General features: G+C 38.6%; 1 protein-coding gene across 1 annotated transcript in view; it reads left to right on the top strand.

Annotated features, from left to right (window-relative positions):
* The window catches only part of LOC122624103, a 50,301-nt gene that overhangs the window by 9,628 nt on the left and 14,113 nt on the right, over positions 1 to 26,560 (top strand). Inside the window, exons 3-4 of the mRNA XM_043803545.1 lie at positions 6,356 to 6,392; positions 21,217 to 22,386. Coding sequence (XP_043659480.1) covers positions 21,361 to 22,386 — 1,026 coding nt within the window. The 5' untranslated portion in view covers positions 6,356 to 6,392; positions 21,217 to 21,360. The remainder of the gene's footprint in view (positions 1 to 6,355; positions 6,393 to 21,216; positions 22,387 to 26,560) is intronic.

The raw sequence follows: 26,560 nt of genomic DNA, 5'->3' as shown, positions 1-26,560 counted from the left end.
AAGACAGTGCACCAAATGCGTAGTACCCTAGTACCGAAAAGTGTTCGCTTCAATTCCATTTATCATTTACGCATGATAAGCCCGATAAGCATTCCCTTTGTGTCGCCCACCCAACCAGCCACGCCCCCATTTTACACTTGATAAGCTGGCGGCAAAACTCTTGCAAATGTATCCCCGAATTCGTATCTGAATATACTTATTGTCATCCAAGAGCATTCGAAATGCGTAAGCTGGCAAATCGCTGGACCTCAAATGGAAATATCGAATTTGTATTGCGGAAAAGTGGCTTGGCCACCGGAAAAGTTTCCTAAAAATGGGCACAAGTTTATCTGCTTTTTTTTTTGTTTTTCCATCTAACTTCTGATGTTTTTCCCTTTTTCTTTTGCTAAAGAAATAAAATAAGCTTAATAGATATCGAAATAATCGCGTTGCTACGTATCAAAACATTAATAATGATCGATTATTATCTTGCTCCATCCAGAGTCTATTGAATATGGCAACCTTAAAGTAGTTAATTATTTTAATTCATTTGTACATTTTCCTTTTCCATATTATTACCTTGAATATTCACTGTCAATTGATTATCGCTTGTATAAACTGAGTAATGTCCCGCTGAAAAAAGGTAATCTATGTCACAATCGAAACATATTTATTGATGAAGAATGAAATCCTTTTTCAACTGATTGATTAATTAATTGTTTACATTGATTGTGCCTCTTTGCTCATCATTAATCTTATCAATATAACGGCGATTATCTGTTTGATGGTGCATTTCATAAGTGGTTAATAATAATTGTTTGTGGATTGGATTTTATGGCCATTCTATTTGGCTCCATTTGGCAACTATTTGGCTTCCACACAATTTCCACTTGAATTTTTAAAACGTTTCCCATCTGCATTTTCTCTATTTTCCGCCCATTTCATTCTGCTGCTTTCGGCCAAGCGAAATCACCTTGATTTTGTGGGTTAGTTCGGTTCGGTGCGGATAGGTTGAGATGACGATACGGGGGGTTGGGTTCACTTTCGTTTTAACCCATGTTCGGCCCTCGGGGCTACAAAAGAGATTACGTTTTGGCCCTACGAATTGTGTCTGCTCCGTTTTTGTTGTTGGCTGCTCTATCTGTCTCGCTTCAGGTGTTTATTTTGCAATGTACCCGACATGTGCACCTATATGTTTGTATATTTATACATATATGTGTCTAACTGGATCCATGTATATATAATACATATGCTGGCTTTGTTGCTGCTCGTTCGTTGCTCGTTACGCTTCAGTTTGAAAAATCACGCTTTATTGCATTTCAAAACCGATTTGCTTTGGCCCATGACCAGTTACTGCGGGTAAAGGGGATTCCGCAGGGGCTAAACAAAAAATTCCCATGCAACACAAAAAAAGTAGGGAAAAAACCAAAATATCTGTGGGAGATTAGTGCCTTTCATGTTTGCTTAAATGATTTTAAGTTTAAAAATAAATGTATTAATAATATAAACTAATAGCAATTTAAAAAGTATTTGAAACAATGATACAAGTTAGTTTCTCAGATCAATACATTAATAGCTATAATTCATATATATTTTTCTTGGTGTAGCGCAGCATCTGCATCGATGTTTTTATGCATCTATAAAAGCGACCACTTTCCAACAAACTTGCAAAAAACAACACAAACTTCCAACTGAGTCCGCGAGCAGCAAAAATAAACTATCGAAATCAATTTGCTTGCCAAATGCGTTAAAATCATCAACTTTCCATAATTGTTTTAATAGCCAGCCAGAGTTTGCCTGCCTTTTTATTTATGTTTTATCTATTTTAAAAGGGTATATTGTCTTCATTGAAATGTATGTAAAATTCACACACTTAGCTGTGTAACACTTGTATGCTTGTTTTGGCTTCAAAATCATCCGTTTTTTGCCAGAAACATTGTTTATATTGAAATGCCATACCTCGTTAAGTAATTTAATCGTTTTGAACTCGAGTTTTGACATTTTAATTTATTTTTGTAAATGATAGTGATAGGTTAGCCTTGTTAGCATTGGTAATTAGCTGTTCAAAACTGTTATTCCTTCATCTTTATGATCATTTTTATAGAAGTTATGAATAAAATGACCATTAAAGGGTTTTTAATTTTTGGTAAAATCAGTTTTTCGAAAATTCGATCATAAAATAATCCGTTTTTTGGCAACAAAATTACAAATAATTGTCTGAATATGGAATGTTATATGTCGTTGAGCTCGCATTTAAATTTCCAATCGAACTGTGTTTACCAAAAAAAATTAATTTTTTTTTTAAATTTTTGCAAATTTTGATGATGGTACCCCTTACAAAAAATGCGAAATTTTGGCCAAAAATTATTTTGACAAAGGCGGTCCAAAAGTTAAATGTTTGGTTAGTATTGGTAATTAGGAGTAAAAAACTGTAATTATTTTAGCTTTCTGATCATTTTTGGCCAAGTTATACCGAAAATACCAATCGTAAATATTGAATTTTTGCCGAAAATGGTTTTTCTGTTTTTTTGCGAACTTTATTTTCACTATTTTTATCACAGCATTCGAAATAGTGGTCCAAATATGGAATGTCATACCTCGTTGAATTCGTAATTAAATTTCTAATCGAACTGCGTTTACCAAAAAAAATTATTTTTTTTTTAAAATTTTTGCAAATTTTGATGATGGTACCCCTTACAAAAAATGCGAAATTTTGGCCAAAAATTATTTTGACAAAGGCGGTCCAAAAGTTAAATGTTTGGTTAGTATTGGTAATTAGGAGTAAAAAACTGTAATTATTTTAGCTTTCTGATCATTTTTGGCCAAGTTATACCGAAAATACCAATCGTAAATATTGAATTTTTGCCGAAAATGGTTTTTCTGTTTTTTTGCGAACTTTATTTTCACTATTTTTATCACAGCATTCGAAATAGTGGTCCAAATATGGAATGTTATACCTCGTTGAGCTCGTATTTAAATTTCCAATCGAACTGTGTTCAAAGATTGAACTTCTATTATTTTCACATTTTTTGCAAATTTTGATGATGGTACCCCTTACAAAAAATGTGAAAATTTACCAAAAATTATTTTTTTCTAAATCTATCAAAAAGTGATAGGTGTTGTTTCTTTTGTTAATTAGCTCTACACAACAGTGATTTCTTTAGGTATATGACCATTTTTAGCCAAGTTATGATATAAAAACCCTTCCTTAATATCGATTTCTTTACTAAAAGTAGTTTTCCTGATTTTCCGTGTTGTGGCATATGTCCTTTGAAATTGTCAAGAGTATCAAATAGTCGAGGCACTCGGCAAAACCGTTTCCTTTATTTTTTTAATAAACAATTAAAAAACCATTTGGCTGCGCGACAAGCGAGGGGAATCCCCCCGCCACGTGACTCACAAATGAAGGCAGAAAACTGAAGCTAAAAATAATTATAAGATATTCAGCAAAATGAGTAAACGATGAAGTTTCTTGCTCTATCTCCCAATCCCCCCCAATGGCTACTTCTTTTACTTTTTTATTTACTTTTTGTTGGCGCGGTTTCGGTTGTTTTTGTGTGCGTGCGCGGGGTTCATGAACCTGTCGAGTGTTTATCAATTATTATTATGGGAGATTTGTTGGCTTGTTTGTGTCGGCGGGTGTTTTGGACTTTACAGTGGAGCTCGGCTTGAGTGAAACATGCCTTATTTAGTCCCTAATAGATATAGCAAAGAAAAATCATTAACATTAATAAAGTGAAAAATGTATTTTTAGATTTAGTCTTTACCTTAACACATGAAAAAGTTATATGAACAATTTATGCATCTAGTGGGTATCCTATAGAAAACCATATTTTCATTCCACTTCTTTAATGTAACGAAAGAAATTGCACATAAAGTACTGGGGGGAAACAGAGCAAGAAGTTGGCAATGGAAGAATGAAATGAATGAATGGAGAAAGAGACGGAGAAGGAGAAGGGGGCAAGCCGAAAAAGGGAGCAAAAACACAAACTCGATTTGCGCACCAAATTGACTGTAAAATGTGAAATCTGCAAGTTAATAATCGCCAGACGAATGTGCCTGCAATTTGAGCAGGACAAAAAACAAGCAGCAACAAAAACGGTAATAAAAACTACAAAAATAACACGAAATGCCGCATAAACATGGGCCAATTAAAACAACAATAGTTGTACTAGACGTATACGTAATATTACACAAAAGAGAAATAAACATGCAAAAAAATGTGGAGAAAACATAACTAAACAAGCCGAAACAAAAACAACAATATCACCAACATAAACGACGACAACAACAGCAACACCAAAAACAGCAGCATTAAAATTGCAACAAAAATGGTTCAACAACAACCATAACAACAATTTCTACAACAACAACAAATCAGCCAAGCGGCAAATGCGAAAAAAAAAATGAAAATGCTTTTTTCCAAGCCAAAGACTTTTGCCGACAAGCTGACTTTTGGTAGAGTACTCAGTACTCAGTACAGTGCGCGACATAAGCTATGATAATTAACCAATACTATTTATGCAAAATAGAATGCAATTGCAATATCTCTTGCTGTAGATAATCTTGAAATGTCGTCATAAAACATAAATAGCCTTAAATTTAGGACCCACACCTTACACATTTAAGGCCCAGAAGACGAATCTCAAGTGGCGGTAGTTGGTAAAAAAAAAGAAGCAATAAAACATCATAAAGTCCCCGAGACAAGAGCGCGAACCCGTTCTCAACAATCATTCCAACAATGCGGAGCTCAATTACAAGGAAAACAAAAACGAAGAAAATAAAATAAAATATCTGTTTGTATTGTTGCAAGAGCAAAGGAGAAGTATTCCGAATAAAACTGATACTGGAGCCTCCCAAATGATTCATATTTGTAACGGCTGATGAAAGGATACGCGAGTTGCGAAGCAGAAATTAACAACTTATTGGGGTAGAACAACTCAATGCTTGAATGCGATTGCATTAAATAAGAAATATATTCTTAAACGAATCTTGACGATGTCCCTCGATAGCTGCAGCTGAAGCATAATCGAAAATCCATAACATTTAGCAGCTTTCCTCGATACCTTTCCAATTTTCAGGGTTTTCTTTCCTTTTCGGGGCGTATGCAATTACCATTGATTTATGTTTAAGGAAAGAGAAGGGTGAACTGGTGGAACGGAGACGGCGAAAAGGGGAGAGGCGGTCTGAAGAAAGTAACGCTTGTAATTATTTCTCCATTGATTGAGGTCTGAGTGTTTTTTCTCTCTGGTAGTTCAGTTCCTCCACTCCACTCCTCTTCTCTTCTCTTCTCTTTTTTTTTTTTATTGTCATTGGCCAATTTATGGTAGTTAAGCTTCTCCTTCGGCTAGGTCCTTTTCCTAGCGCTTCCTTTGCTACTTTGTCGACTGCTTCTGCCTGCAAATGATGCTGTAATTTATTTGCCTTTGTCATTGCACTTGGCCGGGGTCTTATATTCGTACATATACCTATATATAAATATATATATATACATATATATATATATACCCTCCTTGGATGCCATACTGGCTTCAGTTTGCCCTCCTGGCTTCTATCTTTTTGGCCACTTGTGGCAGTTTTGTTGGCGGATCCTCGGCGATGCCTGCGAATGGCTGCTCATAAATTTCTGCTGCTTGCATTTGCGTATGTTGCCCATCGTCGGCGCAGCTGCTGCTTCTTCGCCTATCGATACACCGGGGAAAAAAAAAGCCAGCCATTATTTCTTTACATATTACAGAACATAGGAGCTTTTCGAATAAAAAAGTTAAAAAACAAATAGGAAATTTAGAAATATAGAAATGAAAATGATGATACTTACAAAAATGTAATATTTTGGTATCGTATACTTGTTTTTCTCAATGTCCATTCCGTAGTAAATCCCTCTCGGCCGCCTCTGTGTTGTAATTTATGTGCGGATTTTTATGGTTTGTTAGTTTTTGCAGCCATAATCCAACCTATCCACTCTAGAATATGCCACACCCCTGAATTCGACACCCCCCTCGCTACTGTCGTATTGAACACTTGCAACATCATGTTTACCTCACTATGGTAAACCCCCACCCGGTAAACCACCCCTCGTTCCACGCCCCTGCATTCTTTTAGATTTATTTGTTTGCTGTTTTCCTTCTTCTGGTTCCGTTCCGCTTTGAGTTTGGTTTCTTTCATTATGATTTACTCCATTCATTTTGTTGGTTCATTTGTTGCTTAACCTTTTTATATGCAAATTGCTTTGTTTGAGGCAAACAAAACTTGAGCCTTTAAGATTGGGGATTTAAGGATTCACAGTTGGTATAGGTCAGCATTTTATGTTGAAATTCCAGTTGAATTAAAAATATGTTTTGTCCTTAAATAATTTTATGTTTTCTTTTCTTTGCAGCCCATCAAGGAAATCTCTTCTCTTCAAATTGCATTGGGTAAGTTTGTACGGTTTCTAATTTAATCAAACTGAAATACAATCTCTTTGAAACTATTTCTAAATAAGCTTCTTACTTTAAAATACTTCTGGTTTGCATTTCATCAACATTTTAATGGAGTTACTCTTTCCATGCCAAAATCAATTTTCGATTCGTTTATGAAGCACAAATATTTATTTTCATTATGCATTTTCATCGCACTGCCTTCTTCGTATTGTAATATGCAAATCGAGTTGAAGATATAGTCGCCATATTCCTTTTAATATACCATTGCATTTTGTCGCCTTCCGTCGTCTTCTTGGGATATTTTGTGTTAATTTCTGGCTTGCCGCCAAATCATTTCTTCTTCAGTTTGTTTACCTTTCGATGCAACTTCTTTGCTGGCTCCCCTTTTTGTATTTATTTTCTTTTATTCGCTTTTGGTTCTTTTCTCTTTTTTTCATTTAATTGTGTTGATTTTCGCGCTTGCCATAGGGGGAGATTTTTTTTCTTTTCTCTGTATACGCTAAAGAATTCTTTTAGTAATTTTCTTTTATTTTTTGTTTTGTGTGTGTCACACGTGACCAAAATTAGCCTCGAACTTTGGGCGGGGGTCTCACTATAATTGACATTAATGTTTTGGCACGGCGAGAGTGAAGCAAATCGAGAACTTTCATCTTTTTCCGAAAATGTTGCCATGAAAGTTCATAGTTTTCCATCTATCTTCTTCTGTTTAGCTTGTGGAAATGCCATGTCTCTCTAATAGTAGCTTACTGCCATTTCAAAGCTACTTTGGATTATCATTGAAAATTCTTTAAAATTTCCTTGGGAAAATCGCGTGCCTCACGCGTGAATATCGAACGAGTACACAACTTGCCATCGATTCATTACGTTTCCAAGTTAAAGCGAAGAAAAAAAAAAAAGAAAAAATTTCGTGACTGGCACTTGCTACTCCAACTGCGGTTACTTATTAACTTTTATGGTCCATATATAAAGTGCAATTTTCCCCATTTCCAACAAGCCGTCAGCGGCTCGAACTCATCCCTGGAAAAACAAGGCGGGGGGGTGGGGGTGGATGTGGATGTGGTAAACCAGTTAAGAATTGGATGGTTGGGACCAAAAAAAGCACATGCAAGTGGCCAAACTTAAAGCAAAACTAAACCGAGGCAAACAAACGACGAGCATCCGGAGAGTCGAATTTCTTTTGGCCATAGCAATTTACCAAATATGTACCTTTCACTTTGAAAATCGTAAAATGTCACAAACTGTTCAATAAAAACACAAATGACAATAAAAAATCCGATAAACAAGCGGGGGAAAATGGCAACCGAAGAGACTGAAACGTTGTGGTTGTGTGTGTGTGTGTGTGTGTCCTCAGTCTTCAGCTCATGGAGTCACAAACTCCAACTTAAACTCGAGCTCTGGCATCGTCAACAATGCAAGCCATTGCATAAATTATTGGAAATTTATGCGAAAATTACAGCAACAACTGCGACAGCAAAACGACCACAATGTCTGCAACGGGAATCGAAGATTTAAAGTTCCGCAGATACTTACAAAATTGTTTCAATATTCCGGAAATATATAAAGAAAAAGAAAACTGATTTTGAAAATATCTTTCAGCGCTGTTGAAGCCTTAAATTCACATTCAATATTGCCGCTAATGGAAAAGCGAAGAATAATCAACAATTTAGCCGGATAGCTAGGAAATAAAATATTGATTTCCCTTCGTAAAATATTCCGTTTTAATTCACACCTATCTTGTTTTAAGATGTTGCAACCAAATTAGAGAGCGGAAAAAAATAATAATAAAAAAAAGCTAAAAAGCGATGAAAATTTACATTGATAACGAAGTGGTGCGTTTTAAAAATGGTATTTTATGATCCAAAACGAACGTGATCCCCAATATGCAACAAACACAAACAAACAAACAAAGGGGTCAACAAGTTGTCAACTTTTTATGATTATTTTCTGCCCGTCCCGTTTGTTTTTCGGTTTTCGGTTTTGTTTTGTTGTGGCTTTTGTTTGGTGTGTGTGTTAACCTTTTCTATTTGCATTTTTACGTTGCTTTTTTCTTCATTTCTTTCAATTTTATGATGCTCTTTTTTTATAAGCTCGCCAACGAAGCGTGTGAAAAAGCCAACCCAGAAAACAGTGGAAAAACGCTACGGCAAAGAAGAGGAAACTTTGAGCCAACTAATGAGAAATAAAAGAAGACCTAGGTCTCCCAGTCTTTGTCCAAGTTGATTTTAAATGGGGAGAAGGTGAAATAGAAAAAAGGCATATTGTATTTGCTTAATGGCTAAGACAAACTGAATGGGCCAAGTTAAAGCCTGCTCACTAACTAGTTGGAAAAAACAGTAAGTTCAAAAAATATGCATGTGATGTAAGGCAAGTGCCCTCGGGCAGCTTCAATTTGTTCAGCCGATTTCTAGTCAAAAGTTACTTCATATATGTATATAGTATTCATAAATAAAATATTTAGACGGTGTGTTAACCTTGCTTCACTCCAATTTGAAATATTGTAGCCTTTTCATATTTACCTATTTAAAGATTAACTTCGCCTCTTGTTAATCGTTAATCGTTAATGAAAACAACATTGCTGGATTCTCTTGTTTTGCATCTCAGTAATTTTCCTTAATTATTATTTGTTTGTTTATTTGTATTCATTGTTGTTCGGTTTCTATGCATACATATATATAATTTTTCATTCTCAACTTTTTGCCCGGCTTTGTTTGCGTTTTGGCTTAGCTTGCGTTTACTTTTCTGATTATTTTAAATCTGATTTCTCAGCGTTGTTCTTTTTTTCCCCTTATTCTTTGCTTTGTTTTAATGGCTTTCCCACATTGTTGTAATTAAAATACGTTTAACGGTGCTTTGCATATCCTTTGCCTCAAAGGAAAAGCCTACGAACTTGGGGCATTTTCTCAAGAGTTTTTCCTTGGGAAACGAACAACAAAGTTTGAAATTACCTCCTCGTACAGTGAAAACCATTCATGTGTGTCTCGAGTATTTTATGGGCAGCGAAACAACTGAAACTCCAATGTTGTTGGGAGTAATTAAATGCGCAGCCCCTTTCCAAAAAACCCATCTTCTAGCTTTATATGCAGGTATATGTATGTATATATATGTGCATACACATTTATATATATCTTTATGCATGCGACTTTTTGCACACAAGAAACGTGTCAAAGCAAAAAGAAAAAAAAATAAACAAAAATGCAAGAAAAAACTCAACAACAGCAATCATTTGAAGTCAGCTGCTGCTGCTTCTCTCAATTAACTTTGCATGCATTTAATTGCTTGGACAACGAATTTAATTGGATATAAAGAAACCAAGTGCATTACATAAGTGTTACATATGCACACGAAATGCACATACATACACATATGTACATACATATATGCATAGGCCAACAATCTAACAGAATTGTTATGAAAATGGCCAACTTTCTGTTCGAAATCAGAATTCCATAAAATCTTAGTTAGTTAGTTGAAGCAAACAAGTTCTTAGAGTTGAGCTAAAAGGTAATTAAATATTTACAAATTATTATACGTATTATTTCTACTACATGTTTTCAAATATGTAGTATTTTAGAAGTCATAGAAAGCACCTGAAATTTCCAAATTGAATTTAGTCAGGAAATGACCCATTTCCTAGGAATTTTTGGTGACCCAGATAAGCCTATTGGCAAACAGTTTCCTTTAATTTTGTCGCCACTTAATTTTGATTTATTTGCTTCTGTCATTCGAGGGGTTTTTTTTTATTTTTGCCCGCCCACCCATTCGCCATTTTCCCAGTTTTCATTGGGCTTTTCTTTTTCCCTTTTTTTTACTTGCCTGATTTGACATTTAAATGGTACAACGATACGTCTGCCTGTCTTTTAGTTTTTTTTTGTCCTTCTGTCTTTCCGTCTGCTAACTTGGCTTTCATTTCCGTGCGACCCAAATTCAAGGGAGACGACAAATTGCCAAGAGAGATTTTCATTTGGCTTCTGTTTGGCGCCTCAATTGCCATTCACCCACGGCAATTAAATGCTTTTCAAGTTAACCTTTCGCCGACGACAAACCACAATAATATTAATTATAGTTTTTGATGCTCGGCTTGAATGGGCATTCAATTAAAGAAGAAGCCTGACAATTAATTAATTAAGTCCCTGGGAGTTTTCGTGTGTGTAAATGCCTCTTTGCTTTGCTCACTGGCTTTCCCAGTTTAAGTGAAAACTTGCCTTTAACTAGTTATTTGGTTATTTGTTTGCTTATAATATTAATATTAATAGATATTAGACATTGTTTTAACCATTGATAAATATTATGTACACTTCATCTTGCTAGTAAGTAAATACGAAAATGGTGCGAGATTAATTTTTAAGTATAGCCCATGCGTAGCCTATTCATCAGCCTTCATTCGCAACCGATTCATTATCGGGGCTTACGCCCAATTGACTTTCGATAAAGTCTCCCTCTTGTTTTATTTATTTTTTTTTTTTTTTACCTTCTGAGAACTTTGCCCGCTTTCCCCGCTTTACTTCACTTTGCCCCCGGCTTTTACGAGTGCATCATGAATATGCTGGCGTTGTTGTTGATGTTGTTTGTTAGCCTGTTTTGTTTGTTTTACCTTTTTTATGGCCTGACGCCAGGAGTCAGCTTCCACAGCGTTTGCAGCTTTGTTTATTTACGTTTGTTGTATTTTCTGGGTTTTTTTTCGTGTGTCTCCAAGTTCAAGCAATGAAATTCATAAGATGGTGAAAATCCGCTTGCCACCCCTCCACTGTTTTCATTTTAATGGGATTCTCTTTTTTTTTTTTGGGGGAAATTTATGTTTCTAGATATTTACAGGTTTTTACACTTTTGGAGCAGCTGTTGCTTCCTACTTAATTATGGGAGAAGGGTTTGCTTGTTGCCACTCTAACTCAGATTTTCATGTTTAATGTGTTTGTCTGTTTGTTTTTAATTCAGTTTCGTCTGCTGTATCTTTTGATTGATTAATGAAGTTGTTTGTTTAAAGGGCTTTGGATAACTGGCTTTCAGTTGAGGTTTTTCCTTTCGGCCAGTTTCTTTTTCTTTCTTATTACTCACCTACCGTATAGGGCAATCGCCTTTTTGGTCTCACTTTTGAGAGATCTTACTGATTTTATTCCAAGGTTGCGCCCGTCCGCGATCAAAGGGCTGCATTGTGAGCTTCGAGTTTCGCCCATCGGCTCCACCTCCACCTTCAATTTCAACTCCAACTCCACGTAAAGTTATCTCAAGGTGAGGCGCACAAATAAGCAACCAACCGACCGCATTGGGTATAAAAATACGTATAAAAATCCCCATTAAAGGGCATAAAACGCCAAGGTTGGCTTGTTAAGTTTTTCGGTTGTTACTTTGTCTTTGTTGTTGTTGCTGCTGCGAGTGCAATTGCAAATTAAAATTGTTTTTCCATAATTATTTCCTCTTTTTTTGAGCTTTCTGCTCTGCCACAGTTGATTGGCTTGTGTACGAAAAAGGTTGTTCACTATTGTGTCAACTTGTCGCTCTCGTTTTTTGGACACTGAGTTAAACAAAAGATATATAAATATATATACATATGTGTATGTGGTGTATGAAAAAAAAAGCGAAAACGAGACCAGAAATATGTTTCCCGGTTATGCAATCCCGATTGTCTGCAGGCCAAAACGAAACGGTTTTTTGTTTCAGCGCAGGCGATTTTTAATTGCAAGTTGTAATTGCTTTCGAAAACTGGTTTGGACATTCTTCAAAACAAAAAAAGAAGGTATTTTTAAAACTATTTTGAAATTACAGATAATCAATTGTCTTTTGTTTGTATGTAATCTGAAGGAGGCACATTAATATTTGTTTGTCCAACTATAAAGTGAGAGAAATCTTTGTCATTTGTGTAGGTGATGTCCGCAGTGGATTAAAGATATAACTCCTCGAGACAAACTCGATCGGCTTGACTCCTTTTGGCCATGTCGCTGCCCCCACAAAATGTCACTTGCCACAGGGCTCTCTCTCTCTACTTCAGCTCTTTGCCATTTGCCTTTGGAACAGAATGGAGTGGAGCTCCATGTGTCATTTTTATCGCTTCACTCCACGGTAAAGCCCGAAACCCCCAACTTTGCACCACTCCCGGGCCCCTTGGCATCCCGAATCCGGAGTGCTCCAAGTGGCGCTGCATAAAATTGCCAACTACACAATCGCAGTCTGGCTTGGTTTTTATGACTCAGAAGTGCTTTACGCTGTGATTGAGTAGACAGCCGACCGCAGAGGCGTAGGGCAAGGGGGATCGGCTCCCTCTATACGAGTATATATCTATATGAATGTGTGTGTGCTGGGAGAATAAAGAGGAGTCATGTAAATGTGGAAATCGAAATTGTGAAAGTTAAGTAAATGACGGCAACTTGTCGCTGGGTCTATATAAGTACCAAGTACTCCACAATTCCGCGAATCACCACCCACCACCAAATGGGGGAATCGGATATGTATATATACTATATATATATATAGTCGTTATTTGGTGGCAATCAAAGAGTAACCAATGCATATGCAATGGCCACTTTTATTGGCAAAGAAAAGCGATAAAATCACTGAATAGAAACTGATATGGCATGCATATTATCGTATTGCTATTGACAGTCCCACAACATAAAGTTTATTTTTGCAAAGTGCCTAACAATAGAAGTACTTAAACTTGGTTTTGCGTGATTATAAACTTTTATGATTTTATCATAATAAGATAATGTCTAGAAATTTGTAGCTAGAATTAAGCTGCATTTAAATCCACGTATTAAAGTCTTATTACGCCTTACCCATACTTAGGAGCCATCCACAAAAGATTTATACGTTCGTGTAGGGATATCTGATCTGGGAACCCTTGCATCTTTGGTTACCTCATAGTAATTTGCAGAAATTTGTTGCTGCCTTCACCCAGAGCTGTATACATACATACATATACATATACAAATATGTACGTGTATATCGGCGGGCATATAGCCAGGCCATGATAGCCACTTGCCACTTGGTCGCTCTGGGCTGCACTTGGCTTGCTTGGCTCGCCTGGCTTACCTGGCCAAATTCCCAGTCATTTGGGTTCACTGCGAACTCCACCCCGCCGCTCCTTGGTGCCCTCCCCATTTTCCCCTTTCCACGGGGAGCCGTTTGTGTTGGCCATTTCGGTTGCCGTTTTCGGTTGTTATGGCCACTTGCAACCAACACACACACACATACAACATCATCACGTAGAAAGGTAGACGAACAACTCGAAAAAAGGCAACGAAACGAAAGAAAAATATCTGAAAAATTGATTAAAGTTCTTGCAACGCGCAAGCGGCATCAATTACCTGTTGCGGTTGGCTCTGAGGTTTGGCAACAGCAGCAGCAGCAGCATCAGAAGCAGCAGCAGCAGCAGCATCAGAAGCAGCAGCAGCAGTAACAGCAACAGCAACAGTAAGAGCAACAACAACAGCAACAGCAGCAGCAGCAACAACAGCATCAGCAACAGCAGCCGCAGCAGCATCAACCAAAATCAGGTGAAGGAGAGATGAGGCTGCGGCTGCAGAAGATGAGGCACATAACCGAGGCAAAGTTAAATATGATTACAGCGCTTGGCTTTTAGTTTGAAGCATTTTTCAATATATGCCATGATAAAAAAATTCGTTGTGGTTGTTTGCTGTTTCTTCTTCATCTTGTTGTTGTTGTTATTGTTATTATTGTTGCTGTTGTTGTCGGTTGGCATAATCAAGCTAAATTTGTTGTTGCTGTTGCTGTTGCCGCCGTTTCGTGAGCTGGCTTCGTGCTGCATCACTACACGGCAAGAAAAAGTGTAGAATTAGAATTTGTAACATTGCATTTTCAAAGATTTCGTTTTAAACAAACAAAAACCATCGGCAAGGTATTACAAAAGTTAGCAAGTAGTATTAGTAATAACATGATCATAGAAGTACATATTCCCGGATTTATAACTTATACACACTAACTGACACTTACTTAACTATACTCGTACATCTACTGACCTTCCAATTCTGCTCACTCCGGAAATATTTCTGTGATCATTAAACCTTTCGGTGTAAAAGACAATTTCCAGTTTTAAGCTTGGGCATGGCTTTTCTTTGGCACTCTCCCTCCTTAATTTTTCTGCTGTCTCTGTATTTTTGTGTTCCTTTTTTTTTTTTTTTGGTTGGTTTTTTTTTTTGATTGATGATATTACATTTTCAACTCATGTGTGCGCCCTTCTCTTTCCCGCCATCTAAGGCCGTCTCTGTCGCGCACTCTGGGCTGTGAAGAAAGCGCTTAATTGCTTTTGAATGCTTTCCGTGAGTTGCATTTGCCGCCGCCAGCAAAACAGAAAAAAGCTGAAAAAAAATTGTAAGAAAAAATAAAGGAAAAAGACAGCTGGTAGTTGGGGACCGGCTTGTTTATGTAAAAAATGTAAAATCATTAAGGCAAGCACAGCAGCAGCGGCAGCAGCAGCAGCAGCAACTTCTGGCCTCGTCTTCAACTTGGGTTCTTTGGTACTTTGCCTCTTTGGACATTGTCTATGGCTCCACAGTTTGACATGCACTGCAGTTAAATGCCAAACAGCCGGGGAGCAACAACAAAGGGAATCTTTAAAGCTCGCCACAGCCACTCTCGAGATGGAAACACTTGAGCTGGGGCACCTACTCCTCCAACTCTTCCCCCTCCTCCTACAGCTGCTCCTCTTTGGGCTCCTCCTCCAGCTCAATTGTGTAGAAATGCCAGCTGGAAAATCGAAAATCCAACCGCAAAGTAGAAGACTAAGAAGAAGCGACCGAAGAAGCCTAGTCAAGTCTTCTCTGTGTAGGTAAAGCTATTTCTAAAGGTACGCTGAAAAGGTCGAAACTGTTGGCTTATGAAGTGGTTCTGTTTGAATTTTTACAGAAAACTCTGCATTGTGTGTTACATGAATCTATTCACACTTCATTTGCTGTTTAAATTGTATAAAAATTATGTTATCTTATGTGATGTAAGATGATGACTAATCAAACAGCGATTATAACTGCCGAAGTTAGATTGCTTTTTAGGGAAACTATTTATCTATTAAATTGAATTATCAGTAATTGCAGAGTATTTTGCATTCCATGTATCAGGAATACTATAAGCCTGCCTACATATTTTTGCTTGTAGCTCAGGCTTATTTATTTTATTTTTCTATTTTCCTTCTTTCTTTTTTTTGACGAAACAATGAAGGGAAACTCCGTTTACATTTTGCCACATTTTTAGAGTTGCAGTAGCTGGTTAGGCTCGAAAAAAGAGAGGAAAGGCAGGCAGAAAGAAGACCATTTGCTGCATCATTAATGGAGCCAGTCTGCAGGGAAGGGGTGGTGGTGGAGATTCAGTGCCCCCCCATTTACCTCCGTTTGATCATTGGGTAAATATCAACAAGCGGTCCGTCCATGTCTGCGACTAAAAGATTTTTTCAATTCCTGGAATTTAATCAAGGTGCATCTGCAAGACGGGCACAAAAAATCGAGGGAAAAAGAGAAGACCGCTGGCGGTGGTCGTTGTTGTTTTTGTTCTTGTTCAAGTTGCTGTTCTCGTTGTTGTTGTGGTTGTAGTTGCTGTTGTTGTTGCTGTTGTTGTTTTTGTGGATGTGTCTGCCCAAATAGTTAAAGGGCAAAATAAATAAACGTCGTTGTCGGTCGACAAATGTGACGACAACGCCGACGAAGAAGAAACTCTTGCCTATAACGATGTGCCGATAATGAAAGAGCAAGTTAATGTTGCTGTTGCTGTGTGAAATCGTTTTGTAGATGCGCGTGATGCGATAATATTTTATACACCCTTTTTGCTTTTCCTCTCTACTTATTTTTTTTTTCTTTTTCTTTTTCTATCTCTCTTATTTGGATTTTTCCTAGCCAAGAAGCTGTTTCGTATCTGGAAGATACTTGTACTTTTGCTGCACTGACATTTAATTGTTGCAACACACCTGCAAAAAAACAATTTTAAACTGAATAAATACGGAAACGTTTCACACGCTCAGAAAATCAAACGGAAAGAAAAATATAAAATAATATAGAGCGAGCAAGAACTGTAGAAGCAGCTGTTCGGGAAGAATCTAATCAATTTTCAGTAACAAAAGAATCAAAAAAAATGTAGAATAGAGAAGATCCGGAACAACAGCTGTTGCTCGGCTTTTGTTTTGTATCCAATAGATACGTAGTCACCCGAAATGTATCTCACAATTTGTATGGGTTATTTGAAGCGTTTACCTGCTCCCCTCGAAACTGCTCAATTGTTCTCAAAGGATGCCTAATGGTGAAACCGGTTTGGTTCCCAGATTTATTTGTTCGAATTTTACACCTGCAGAGATACCGATACACGCAGCAGTCAGAGATTAAGATACATACAAATGGGTTTATTCGACCAGCAATTACAACAAAATGAGTAGTTGCTTAAATTATCATCCATCTATTATGCAGGACCGACCACCCAAAATCTACTCGTAGATTAAAATGTCAAGCGATTCTATTTATTTTTGCAAATAATTTAGATGAAAATCATATGCGTGAGTTTCTCGACTGCCATACGATTTTGCGCATTGTCCTTATTAAACATTCATCGCTCATTCATTCAGTTGCTGTGTGCTCGGGGAATATAATAACAATGAATACAAATTAAAGGCCAGCAGACGCATTATGATGAGTGCGTAATGTTGGCAGATTTATTCACCAGATTACCAAGAGAATTGAAAGCGGCTTAATAACCATGTGATGAGCGGAAAATTTAAATTCAAAGAGGCAGACACAGAATAAACCAAAGGGAAAATATAAATATATATACATACTAGTAAGGAGCTTAAGAATGTAAATTACACGATTTTATATCTTAAAAATATAAAAATGTATATACTTTTAGCAAATATATACATTATATAGTTTATAATTTATTCCCCAATTTTTCCAAGTTTTTCCATTTACTTATACGAGGGTCGTTTGATAAGTCCGTGACTTTTTGTATTTGCCGCGCACCTGCTCTAAATACAACACTGCTCCTGTCAGCAGTTATCGATTAACAGCTGACTGTAAAATTTTGAGAAAGCTGCGTTTTTTGGTTTGCGTTTTATAGGCATTGAAAGCAGACGATCTCGTGAATTTTAACGGTCCATCAGGACAATGCACGGGTGCACACGTGTGTAGTCAGCATGGCAAAATTTCATAAATTGGGCTACGAACTGCTACCCCATCCAGCATATTCTCCAGATTTAGCCCCCTGTGACTATTTTTTGTTTCCAAACATGAAGAAATGGCTCGGCGGTAAGAGATTCGGGTCAAATGAAGAGGTCATCACAGAAACAAACGACTATTTTGAGGGCCTTGAGAAAACCTATTATTTGGAAGGAATAAAAAAATTGGAAAAACGCTGGACTAAATGTATAGAGCTAAAAGGAGATTATGTTGAGAAATAAAACGCTTCTTTGACGAAAAAAATATATTTTATTCAAAAAGTCACGGACTTATCAAACGACCCTCGTATTTACCAAGTTTTTTCTCTGCCAATGATTTGTTGCCTATTCTTGTGCGCGCTGCTAATTTACGAGGCTAATTTGCTGCGGCAAGTTATTCATTGCACTGCACTTGACTGACTCAGTCTTGGCTTTTATCCCCATTTACCCCCCCTTGCCCCCTTTTGTTTTGTTGGCCATTTCCTGTCACGTCCCTGCCACATGAGACAGCAACAGAAGAGAACAGAAACAACAAAGTAAAAGGGGCAACTGAAGCAGCAGCTCAAACTGCTCAAAGAATTTGCAAGGAAAGTTTCGTTGGTTCTGCAGGAGAACTCAAAGAGTTGGGGTAAAACAGGAGGGTCAAAAGTATGCCAATTGCCAGGGTCAGGGCCTAAACAAGAAGCAGAAAAAGAAGACGAGCGGTAGCCAAGTAAAGTCTTCCCCTCTATACCTCTTTTTTTTTTTTAATTTTCTTCAGCAGCTGCATAAAGCGGAAAGTTTATCGAATTATGCGCCAAGTGACAAGAAGGAAACTGCGAGCCATTCACCTAAGTGATTATGCAATCCTTATGCCAACAATAATCCAACACTTTACAAAAAGTGCAGTCTAAACTAATCCGGCTATTTAAAAAGTATATGCCTATTTAGTGTAAAAAACTTTAACTTTCCCTTAACCTTTTTGAAATCTTTTAAAACTTTCAAGTGTGGAACAAATAATTATGTTAAGTGGATATCCCGTTCGTTGTTTCCCTAGTTATGAACTATATCAACTGGTTAATGCAATTATTGGCAGACGCACAAGTGGGCCAGCAGCTAACTGTGAAGATAATGAGATGGAATTTTCTGAAGGGCAGATTGGCTTACTTGGCCAGAAGAGTTTGCCGCAAATGGGCTGAGAGCTGAGAGCCCGTGAAAAGTTAGTTTTCAATGGCCCTTTCTCGATGTCTGTCTCATGTCTCCTGTCTCCTGTCTCCTTTGAGTCATCCTACAGATACTCCTCTTAATTTGCCCCTGCTCTCACCTCCCCCGACCTTTTGCCCTTTTTATCCTTGACATCTTTTTGTCTCATTAACATTTGCGCCACACAATCAACGGCAGTCGACGAGACTGGACAGCGTTTTTTCCCCGTTGTTGTTGTGTCTGTTTTTTGTATTCCTGTTTTTTGTTGCAACTCCTCCGTGGCACGCTCTTCTTCTCCCTTTTCCCACTTTCTCCAGTGCAACTCTTCCCCACCTCGCTTGGATGTGGTCCAAAGTGCACAGTGGTTCGAATCCTATTATTGGGTGGCGCAGGATTACATTTAAATCATTGCAAAAGAAGTATGATCTAATAGTATTAACGATTATTAGTTAGTTCACAGTTGATTAAAAATATGTTGCATGGACTTTGTCTAAGAGTTTTGACTGCAACGTTAGTCGCCACTTAAGTTCTGCTGTTTTTTGCCAAAGCCAATAACACTAGTTTCTTGTTTATCTTCTTCCGCCTGAGCGCAAATTGCAAATTGTTGCTTCTTTTTTTGCATCCACCTGAACTTCAAAAGCTAATTATAGAAATGTTGGTTATTAATACCGTGTTTACTATGTTAAACTGAGATATACATATAAATTTTGAGGAGTATATTCAGGCGTTTGCAGTTAGCAGTCACTTCTTGTTTCATGTTTTATTGTCCCTGCTTTCGGCTGCAATTTCAATTTAGTCTCTGTTTTGTTCTGTGTTCGGTGTTTTGCTCTTTGTTTTTATTTAGCTGTTTGTCATGGTTGATGTTGCTGCCGCTGTTGTAGCATTTGTTTGACAAGCACCACGTACAACATGCTCGTTTGTCGGAGGGCGAGTGGCTTTCGTGGGGTATGCGGGGTATATGAGCTGGCTACAAAATTAAAAATGATATGGAATCAACAGCGAGCAGTGGCCAATAGGGAGCTGGGGAAATTGGCAAGCAGAAGATGCACTCGACCATGTTAACCAAGGGCCGAGAACCCGGGAAACAAGTCAGTGTCAGGCGGTGGAAAGGCAAAAAAAAAAAAAAAAAAAGAAGTGAACTTTATGACATGTACACACCGAATCCGAGGCGGGAAATGGAAGTAAGCAAATACAAATGGAAACAATTTGAATGGGAATGAGATGGAAAGGAGATTTAAATATAGGAGAAACCCTGGGAATGTATCAAGTTTCGTTTGACTTGACTTGACAGATATGATCGCATATCTGATCAACTGCTATATTTAACATTTATACCTTACACTTAAGTCGACCGTTGAAATACACGTTTTTATTAAAGATTTTTTGCGATATATTGTTTTTGTCGTTTTTTCGACCATCACCCTCCTTTGTCATTGCAGTCTGCAATATGGCAAAATTTTCAATGCAACGACCGCAGCTAGGGAGATGATAGAAAAAACAGCAGAGAAGAGAAGGGAGTTCCCAAAAAAGTGAGAAAGTAGAAAATAAACGTGAGTGAATCACTCCACCATTATTTTTCTTCAGCCATATTCTTCTCCAGCTGACAGCTTTTTGTTCTCTTATTTGGTTTTATAACATTTTATTATGACGTCAATGGGAGGGGGACGATGCCTTTAATTGACAGTTGCCAAGGTCCTTTTCCCTTTGCTCCTGCGGTTACTTCTGACTCTTATATATTCGCTATTTTTGTTTCAAACTTTCATTTTGAACTTTATCAAAATATCTTCAACGGAAGTGAGAGGGCATTGCGCACTTTTTTAAATGTGGAATTGACAGTTTTATGGCTGTTCAATATGTGGAAAATAATGCCACCAAAGTTGCAGTTTAGTTGTTTCTACCTTGTTGCTTTATGGTTGCTGGATGTTTGTTTTTAGTTTCAATTTTTAGTTTCAATTTGTAGTATTTATATGGCTCGTTATTAAGTTGTAAATAAACTAGATTATGATTAATGGTTTTTCTTAATATAAACGTTACTCGTGGAGTATTATTTTGCCATAACTTTAAAAATAATGGCTTAATTGTGGGCGTGCACATAACAGTTGGTTTGTTGGTAACAATTCGACTGCAGTTTTCTTTGGTGATTTTTCTCCTGCTGGCAGAGCAGAGGTTCTGGTTGTTATAGTTCCTGTTGTTTGAGGTTCCTGTTACAGTTACTGTGTCTATAATAACATAAGTTGCTTAAAGCTCCTCCTCTCGCTTCCGCTGTGGCTGCAACAATTGCATCAACTGATGTTGCTCTGGTGACTGGAGTTGCAATTGTGGCTGACATATCCCATTACAATTTCCGTTACTGGTTATCCGCTCAAAAGAGGAGTACCAACAGTACAGACAACAATTGGAGAAATACTAGGCTATTTTCTATATCTATATATGAATAAACAAATGAGAATCGTTATCTAACATATATATATAAATCCTTTTTCTCTGGTTTTCCAGCAGCAACGCAAACTAGTGGAAAATTGTGGCAAACTCGTGTCATCATCATCGTCGTCGTCGTTCTCCCCAGCCAACTGTCATTGTCTTTGGCATTGGGCAACATTTTAATTGAAAAAGTTTTGCCAACTCTGGCACGCAGGAGAGATGACTGTGAAATTGGCCAAGCTGTTTGGGGGCGTGACAACGGGTGGCATTGAGATACTGGACTCCTCGGGCAATCCGCAACAACATCAGGAGCAACAGCAACAGCATCTGCAGCAGCAGCAACAGCAACCACTAACTGCACCGCAGCAACATATGCAACATATGCAACAACCACCACCTCTGCCGCCACCAAATGCGAATATGAAGAGCCTCAAGTATTACGAGCATCTGCAGGCCACCTACGACTGTCACGATCTGATGGATCATGAGCAGGATCCGGATGACTACGAGGACACCTGTATGCAGCGCAACCATCCGTACAACAATTCCCAGAGACCGCTTTTGGGCGACAGGCGGCCGCAACTCACGGTGATGAGTGTCGGCAAAAAGGGCGGAAAGTCTGGGATGCAGGTGCAGAATCTGCCACTGCCTATGCCACTGCCACCATTGCCGCCACTTAGGAGCTACATTTCACCTTATGTCCAGCAACAGAAACGGGACAGTGCCAAGGGATTGCATGGATTCAACGACTTCGATGCCCTGTCCCAGCAATACAATCAGCACCTCCAGAGTCCACACATTGGCTATCCCTACGGCAGTCCGCCGTCGCCGACGGCTCAATCCAGTGACTTTTGCTTTGATCGCCAAACGGGATTGGTCATGCTGCCGGGCACCGCGGGCGGTCAGGTGATCTCAAGCAGTTCGAGCAACTGCAGCAGCTCGCACACCACGTCCACCTCCTCACCCACTAGATATTATCCAGATAATCCCGGCCATGCCACTGGTCTCTATGCCTCCCGCTTCGAGGATGACTTTTGTGTGCGTCGTCCTGCCGTCCAGGAGAGCTCATCACCCAGCAGTGCCGGTGTAAGTGGAGCAGGATCAGGATCGGGATCAGGAGTAGGTGGAGGACCCTTCATCTTTGGCATTGCACCGGAGCAGCAGGTCACGGATTATGGAAGCAACCCACTGCCACCAACTCCTCCGCAGCTGAAGCAACAATCTGTGATTAGTCGAAGCCCACTGGTGAGTTTACTCTTTTAAAACTACATATATCTAACAAGATTTTGTCGAGCTCAACAAATCATAAATAAATGACAAGGACCGCTAGATATTATTCATTTAATGTTGTCATGCTAAAGTCAACATAAGCAACAAAATAACCACAGCTGTACAGGTGTGCGAAAAAGCCTTGGAAAAAAACAAAAAAAAACCAAAAAACCTTTTCTTTGTTGAATTCCGTTTGGTTTTTCCCACAGAAAAGTGGGTTGTACCGTCGGTTTTGGCAGAAGTGTTATGAGAAAATTGTGCAGCATGCAAGCCCAGAAACTAACAATCGATTGTTGTGTTCTTCTTCAATTCAACTTCTTGCCTCCTCTATGTGCTTTTCTGCACTCTGTTTTTTTAGTGGCCTAAGAATACACCGTTGCTGGTGGCGTGGGTGTTGCAAGTTGTTTGTTGCTGCCGTTCGAATGGCAACTGCTTTCAGCATTTCGCATCGGAACGTCGTCTGTCTACTTTGATAATGGCCAAAGGTTCTCTCTTCTGCACCTCGTTTACCTGCCAGACTGATAAATGGTCAGTGGGCGTTAAGATGATGGGATACGGTGGTACGGGGAGAAATCTTCTTACTGTCTAACTACACCAACTATACCAACTACCGACTACCGACTACAACACCCGCACGAAGACAAAGCCCGTCAATGTCTGAGCCTCTGTCTGGCTGAGCTTTTCATTTCAACAGCCAGCCAGCCAGCCGGGCAGCCAGGCAGTAGCAGCAGGAAGTTCAGGACCTTTCAGGACCTTCGCTCCATTCCACCGACATTTTGCAACTGTGCAACTCTTGGCCCATTAAAGCCAAGCAAATTAAAATGTTGCTCAAATAAAATGTAAGAGCCTTTTAACGTCGCTCTCCATTTCGCATTTTCCCGCGCATTTTCGCAGGGCGAACGGATTCCTTTTCTGGATTAAAACACATTTCGTAAATTTATAATGAAATTAATTCATGAATAGCAAGTGTGAGCGAAATTAAGAAAGGAAAGGCCAAAAATCGCTCAATTAACGGATGAAATAACAACGTTAAGGAAATGAGAAAAAACTACAAGAAGTTGGCAGAAAATGGGAAATTTTGTAAACCAACAGTCTACTAAATGAAAACGTATACACCAAAATAAGTTTCAATTAAACATTTTTAAATTTATAAATAAATATAATCTGCAGAGCGAACAAACAAGTAGGCAACGAAACTCGTTAAGTAGCTTTCTACTTTTGCATGGCAAAATGATAAAATCGTTTCAAAGGGCTTAAATATTCGAAATGAAAAATCGCCTTGCCTGTAATGAGACCAAATTGGCCTGGTCGAATTCGAATGTGCCGGGGCCCAGTTAAAAGGCAAATTACGCTAATGAAATGTTTTAACCCTGATGTGGATGCACTTTACACCACTCCAAACTTGCAACCAGCCCACTTTTCCACACTTTTCCACACTTTTCCACACTTTTCCACACTTCTCCCCACTTTTCTCCCCAATGGGAACCGCAAAAGTCGCCAAATGTACCGAGCGCGGGAGGGAAAAGCCACAAAAGTAGAAACTGAAGCGAAGGAAAAAGAAAATTTCGTAATTACACTTAAGTTGGTTAATTGTCGGGCAGATATTCCGCTTCTTCTGCTGCAACTTTTCCGCCTTTTCGCCATTTGCGAATATCATTTTTATGGGTATACTAATTATACATTTTTAATGGCATTTATGTTACTTTAAATTGGCTAAGTTTATGCATAAATGAATATATTATGCATACACTACAATGTTTAAAGTGTGATTTTTGTTTCTTTAGATTAGATAGATAGATTTTGTTATATTCTTTGAAAGGGTATATGATTCACTTTATAACTATAAGATTTTTCTGTATTCATTAGCCTTTGTTTTGTTTTAATTTTTTGGGGCGATAGGCACTCAACGTCAACGCTTTGGGAAATTTAAATAGGATCTCAGCGAAGAGACGAAGAGGAAGCAGAAGAGGGCGAAGAAATGGGCGGAGAAAGGTGGTGGAGGGTGAGTTTGATGGAGAAAGCTGAGTGCATGTTAGATACAGATACATGCAATCTGTGTGTTAATTACGCTACTTTCCCAGATTGTCAGAATGCGCCACTAAACAGTTGGATTAGCATAAAATGTAGAGCGAGGTGAAACAAGGCAGGTAATGCTAACTAGACGAACTACTGGAAAACCAACCGAAATTATTTGCTGCACTATCTGCCCAATGGCTGCATCGGATTTATGGCCTGATTTCAGGTCATCTTGAACATCCCAAACTAACAAGACTATAAAGCTGCACTGCAAATGAAGCACAAACATGATTGTATTGTTTTTTGAGTTGAGCATTAAGTGTGTGTGTGGTTTTTTTAAGGACACTATTGAGGTTTTTCGGTCAGCACTCCAGTTCATACACTATACACTATACGTTCTATATATGGTGTACAAGGTTGCGGTCTAAAAACGGCGCCAACACGATCAACATCGTGCAACTTTAGCTCGATCGAATTGCGAAAAATCGTCTTCGATTACACGGCCACAGACCAGACCATATATGCATACACATATATCGCATATATATCGCATCGGACAGCAATAAACATGAGACAAAAGTCAGAGAAAGGGGAGTGGGAGTGGGACATTGGGAATCATTTTGTTTTGGCATTGCAAGCTCAATGGGCATTTGATAAGTAGCGCAATATCGATTACACTAGGCAACAAAGGGTGAGGTGAAATGAATCAACCAATTTGTGAGTCACAATCAAACGGAAATGAATTGCAGCAGCGCCTTAAGGATGATTTGTTCTTTTATTCATGACAATTTTATTTATGACTCATTGCATATTAATTTTATATAATATGTATAAGAAATTGATATTAAATTTAAATTTATATTTTTGTTATTTATTTCAATTAATTAATAATATAAAATACCTGCAGGTCAGTGTCTAATATTGCTGACTTGCCCGTTTTGTTTAGCTTGTTGCGTTTGCCGAACTGATTGCTATTTCTATATATCTTTGTTACTTTTCATCTTTTTTTCTCGCTGCCTTGGTATAACATTGCATTGAAAATTATGCCACTTAAGTTCAATTTACCTTTTAGCTAAAAAAAAGGAAAGAAACAAGGCAAAGAACTGGCCGAACGCAGCTGCAAATGTTGTCGGCTGTTGCAACTTGGATAATTGAAATCACTGTTGCAGATGCACTGAGCAAAAGAACCTACTTTATTGATAATGTATTATGTATATTATGAAAATGTTCTAGTGGCAGGCACAGACTTCTAATCAACTAACTATATGCATACATACTACAAACTATAACTATATATAATTCCGATTTGTTTCCCCACCAATTGCAATGTTTTTTTTTGTGCTGTGCAGAGTGGTTGCTGCTGCCATAGCTGTTGCCACATAGTTAAGTTGTTTTGGCCGCGTCGTCGCACTGTCTGACAAAGTTAAGGCAGCAAATCGGTGGTGCTGCATACATGGGGGTGTTTGGTGGCTGGCAGGGGGTGTTGGCTGGTAATGGTGGCGGGGAAGGAGTGGTAAAATGCAACCTGGCGCGACCAACTGGCTGGCCAAATGCCGAGGTGCTCTCTGACCAACCGAGCCGGTTTCAGCGACCATGAGACACAACACACAAATGCATAAGACAAACACTAACGCACCCGGACTTTTGGACTCTTGGACACGCGGACATCACTTAATGCCGCATCTGGACCAGGTCCGTGGCACCACTAGCACCACTACCACCACTAGCTCCACCTCCGAAACACCATCGCCATCCCCTTGAAGCCACCAAACAACATGTGCCTGCTGCCTGTTGCATTATTTGATTAAAAAGTTTGGCGCCCAGACCGCCGACATCGAGTTTACGTTTGGTTTTATGGCCCTGCCTTTTTCTGCAGTTGGGAAAGTTGAAGGTGTCTCGGCACTTGAGTTTCCTCCATGATCCGATTCCGCTCTGGCTCCATTTGGGCAATCTTATTGCCGCGCTGTGTCCCCGCGAGTGGGTTTAATTAACCTGATGGGCTGTCGCATAAAAGCAGATGCATCTACATATCTATCTCTCCCGCTGGGAAGATCGGGCATACATCTATACATATAGTATATAGGTACAGCTATGTATATCTATATATGTATGTATTCCTACCTCTCGGGTGCTG

This window comes from Drosophila teissieri, chromosome X (genome assembly GCF_016746235.2).
Source record: "Drosophila teissieri strain GT53w chromosome X, Prin_Dtei_1.1, whole genome shotgun sequence".
NCBI classification, from domain to species: Eukaryota; Metazoa; Arthropoda; class Insecta; order Diptera; family Drosophilidae; genus Drosophila; species Drosophila teissieri.
This window is presented reverse-complemented; position numbering and strand designations above follow the sequence as displayed.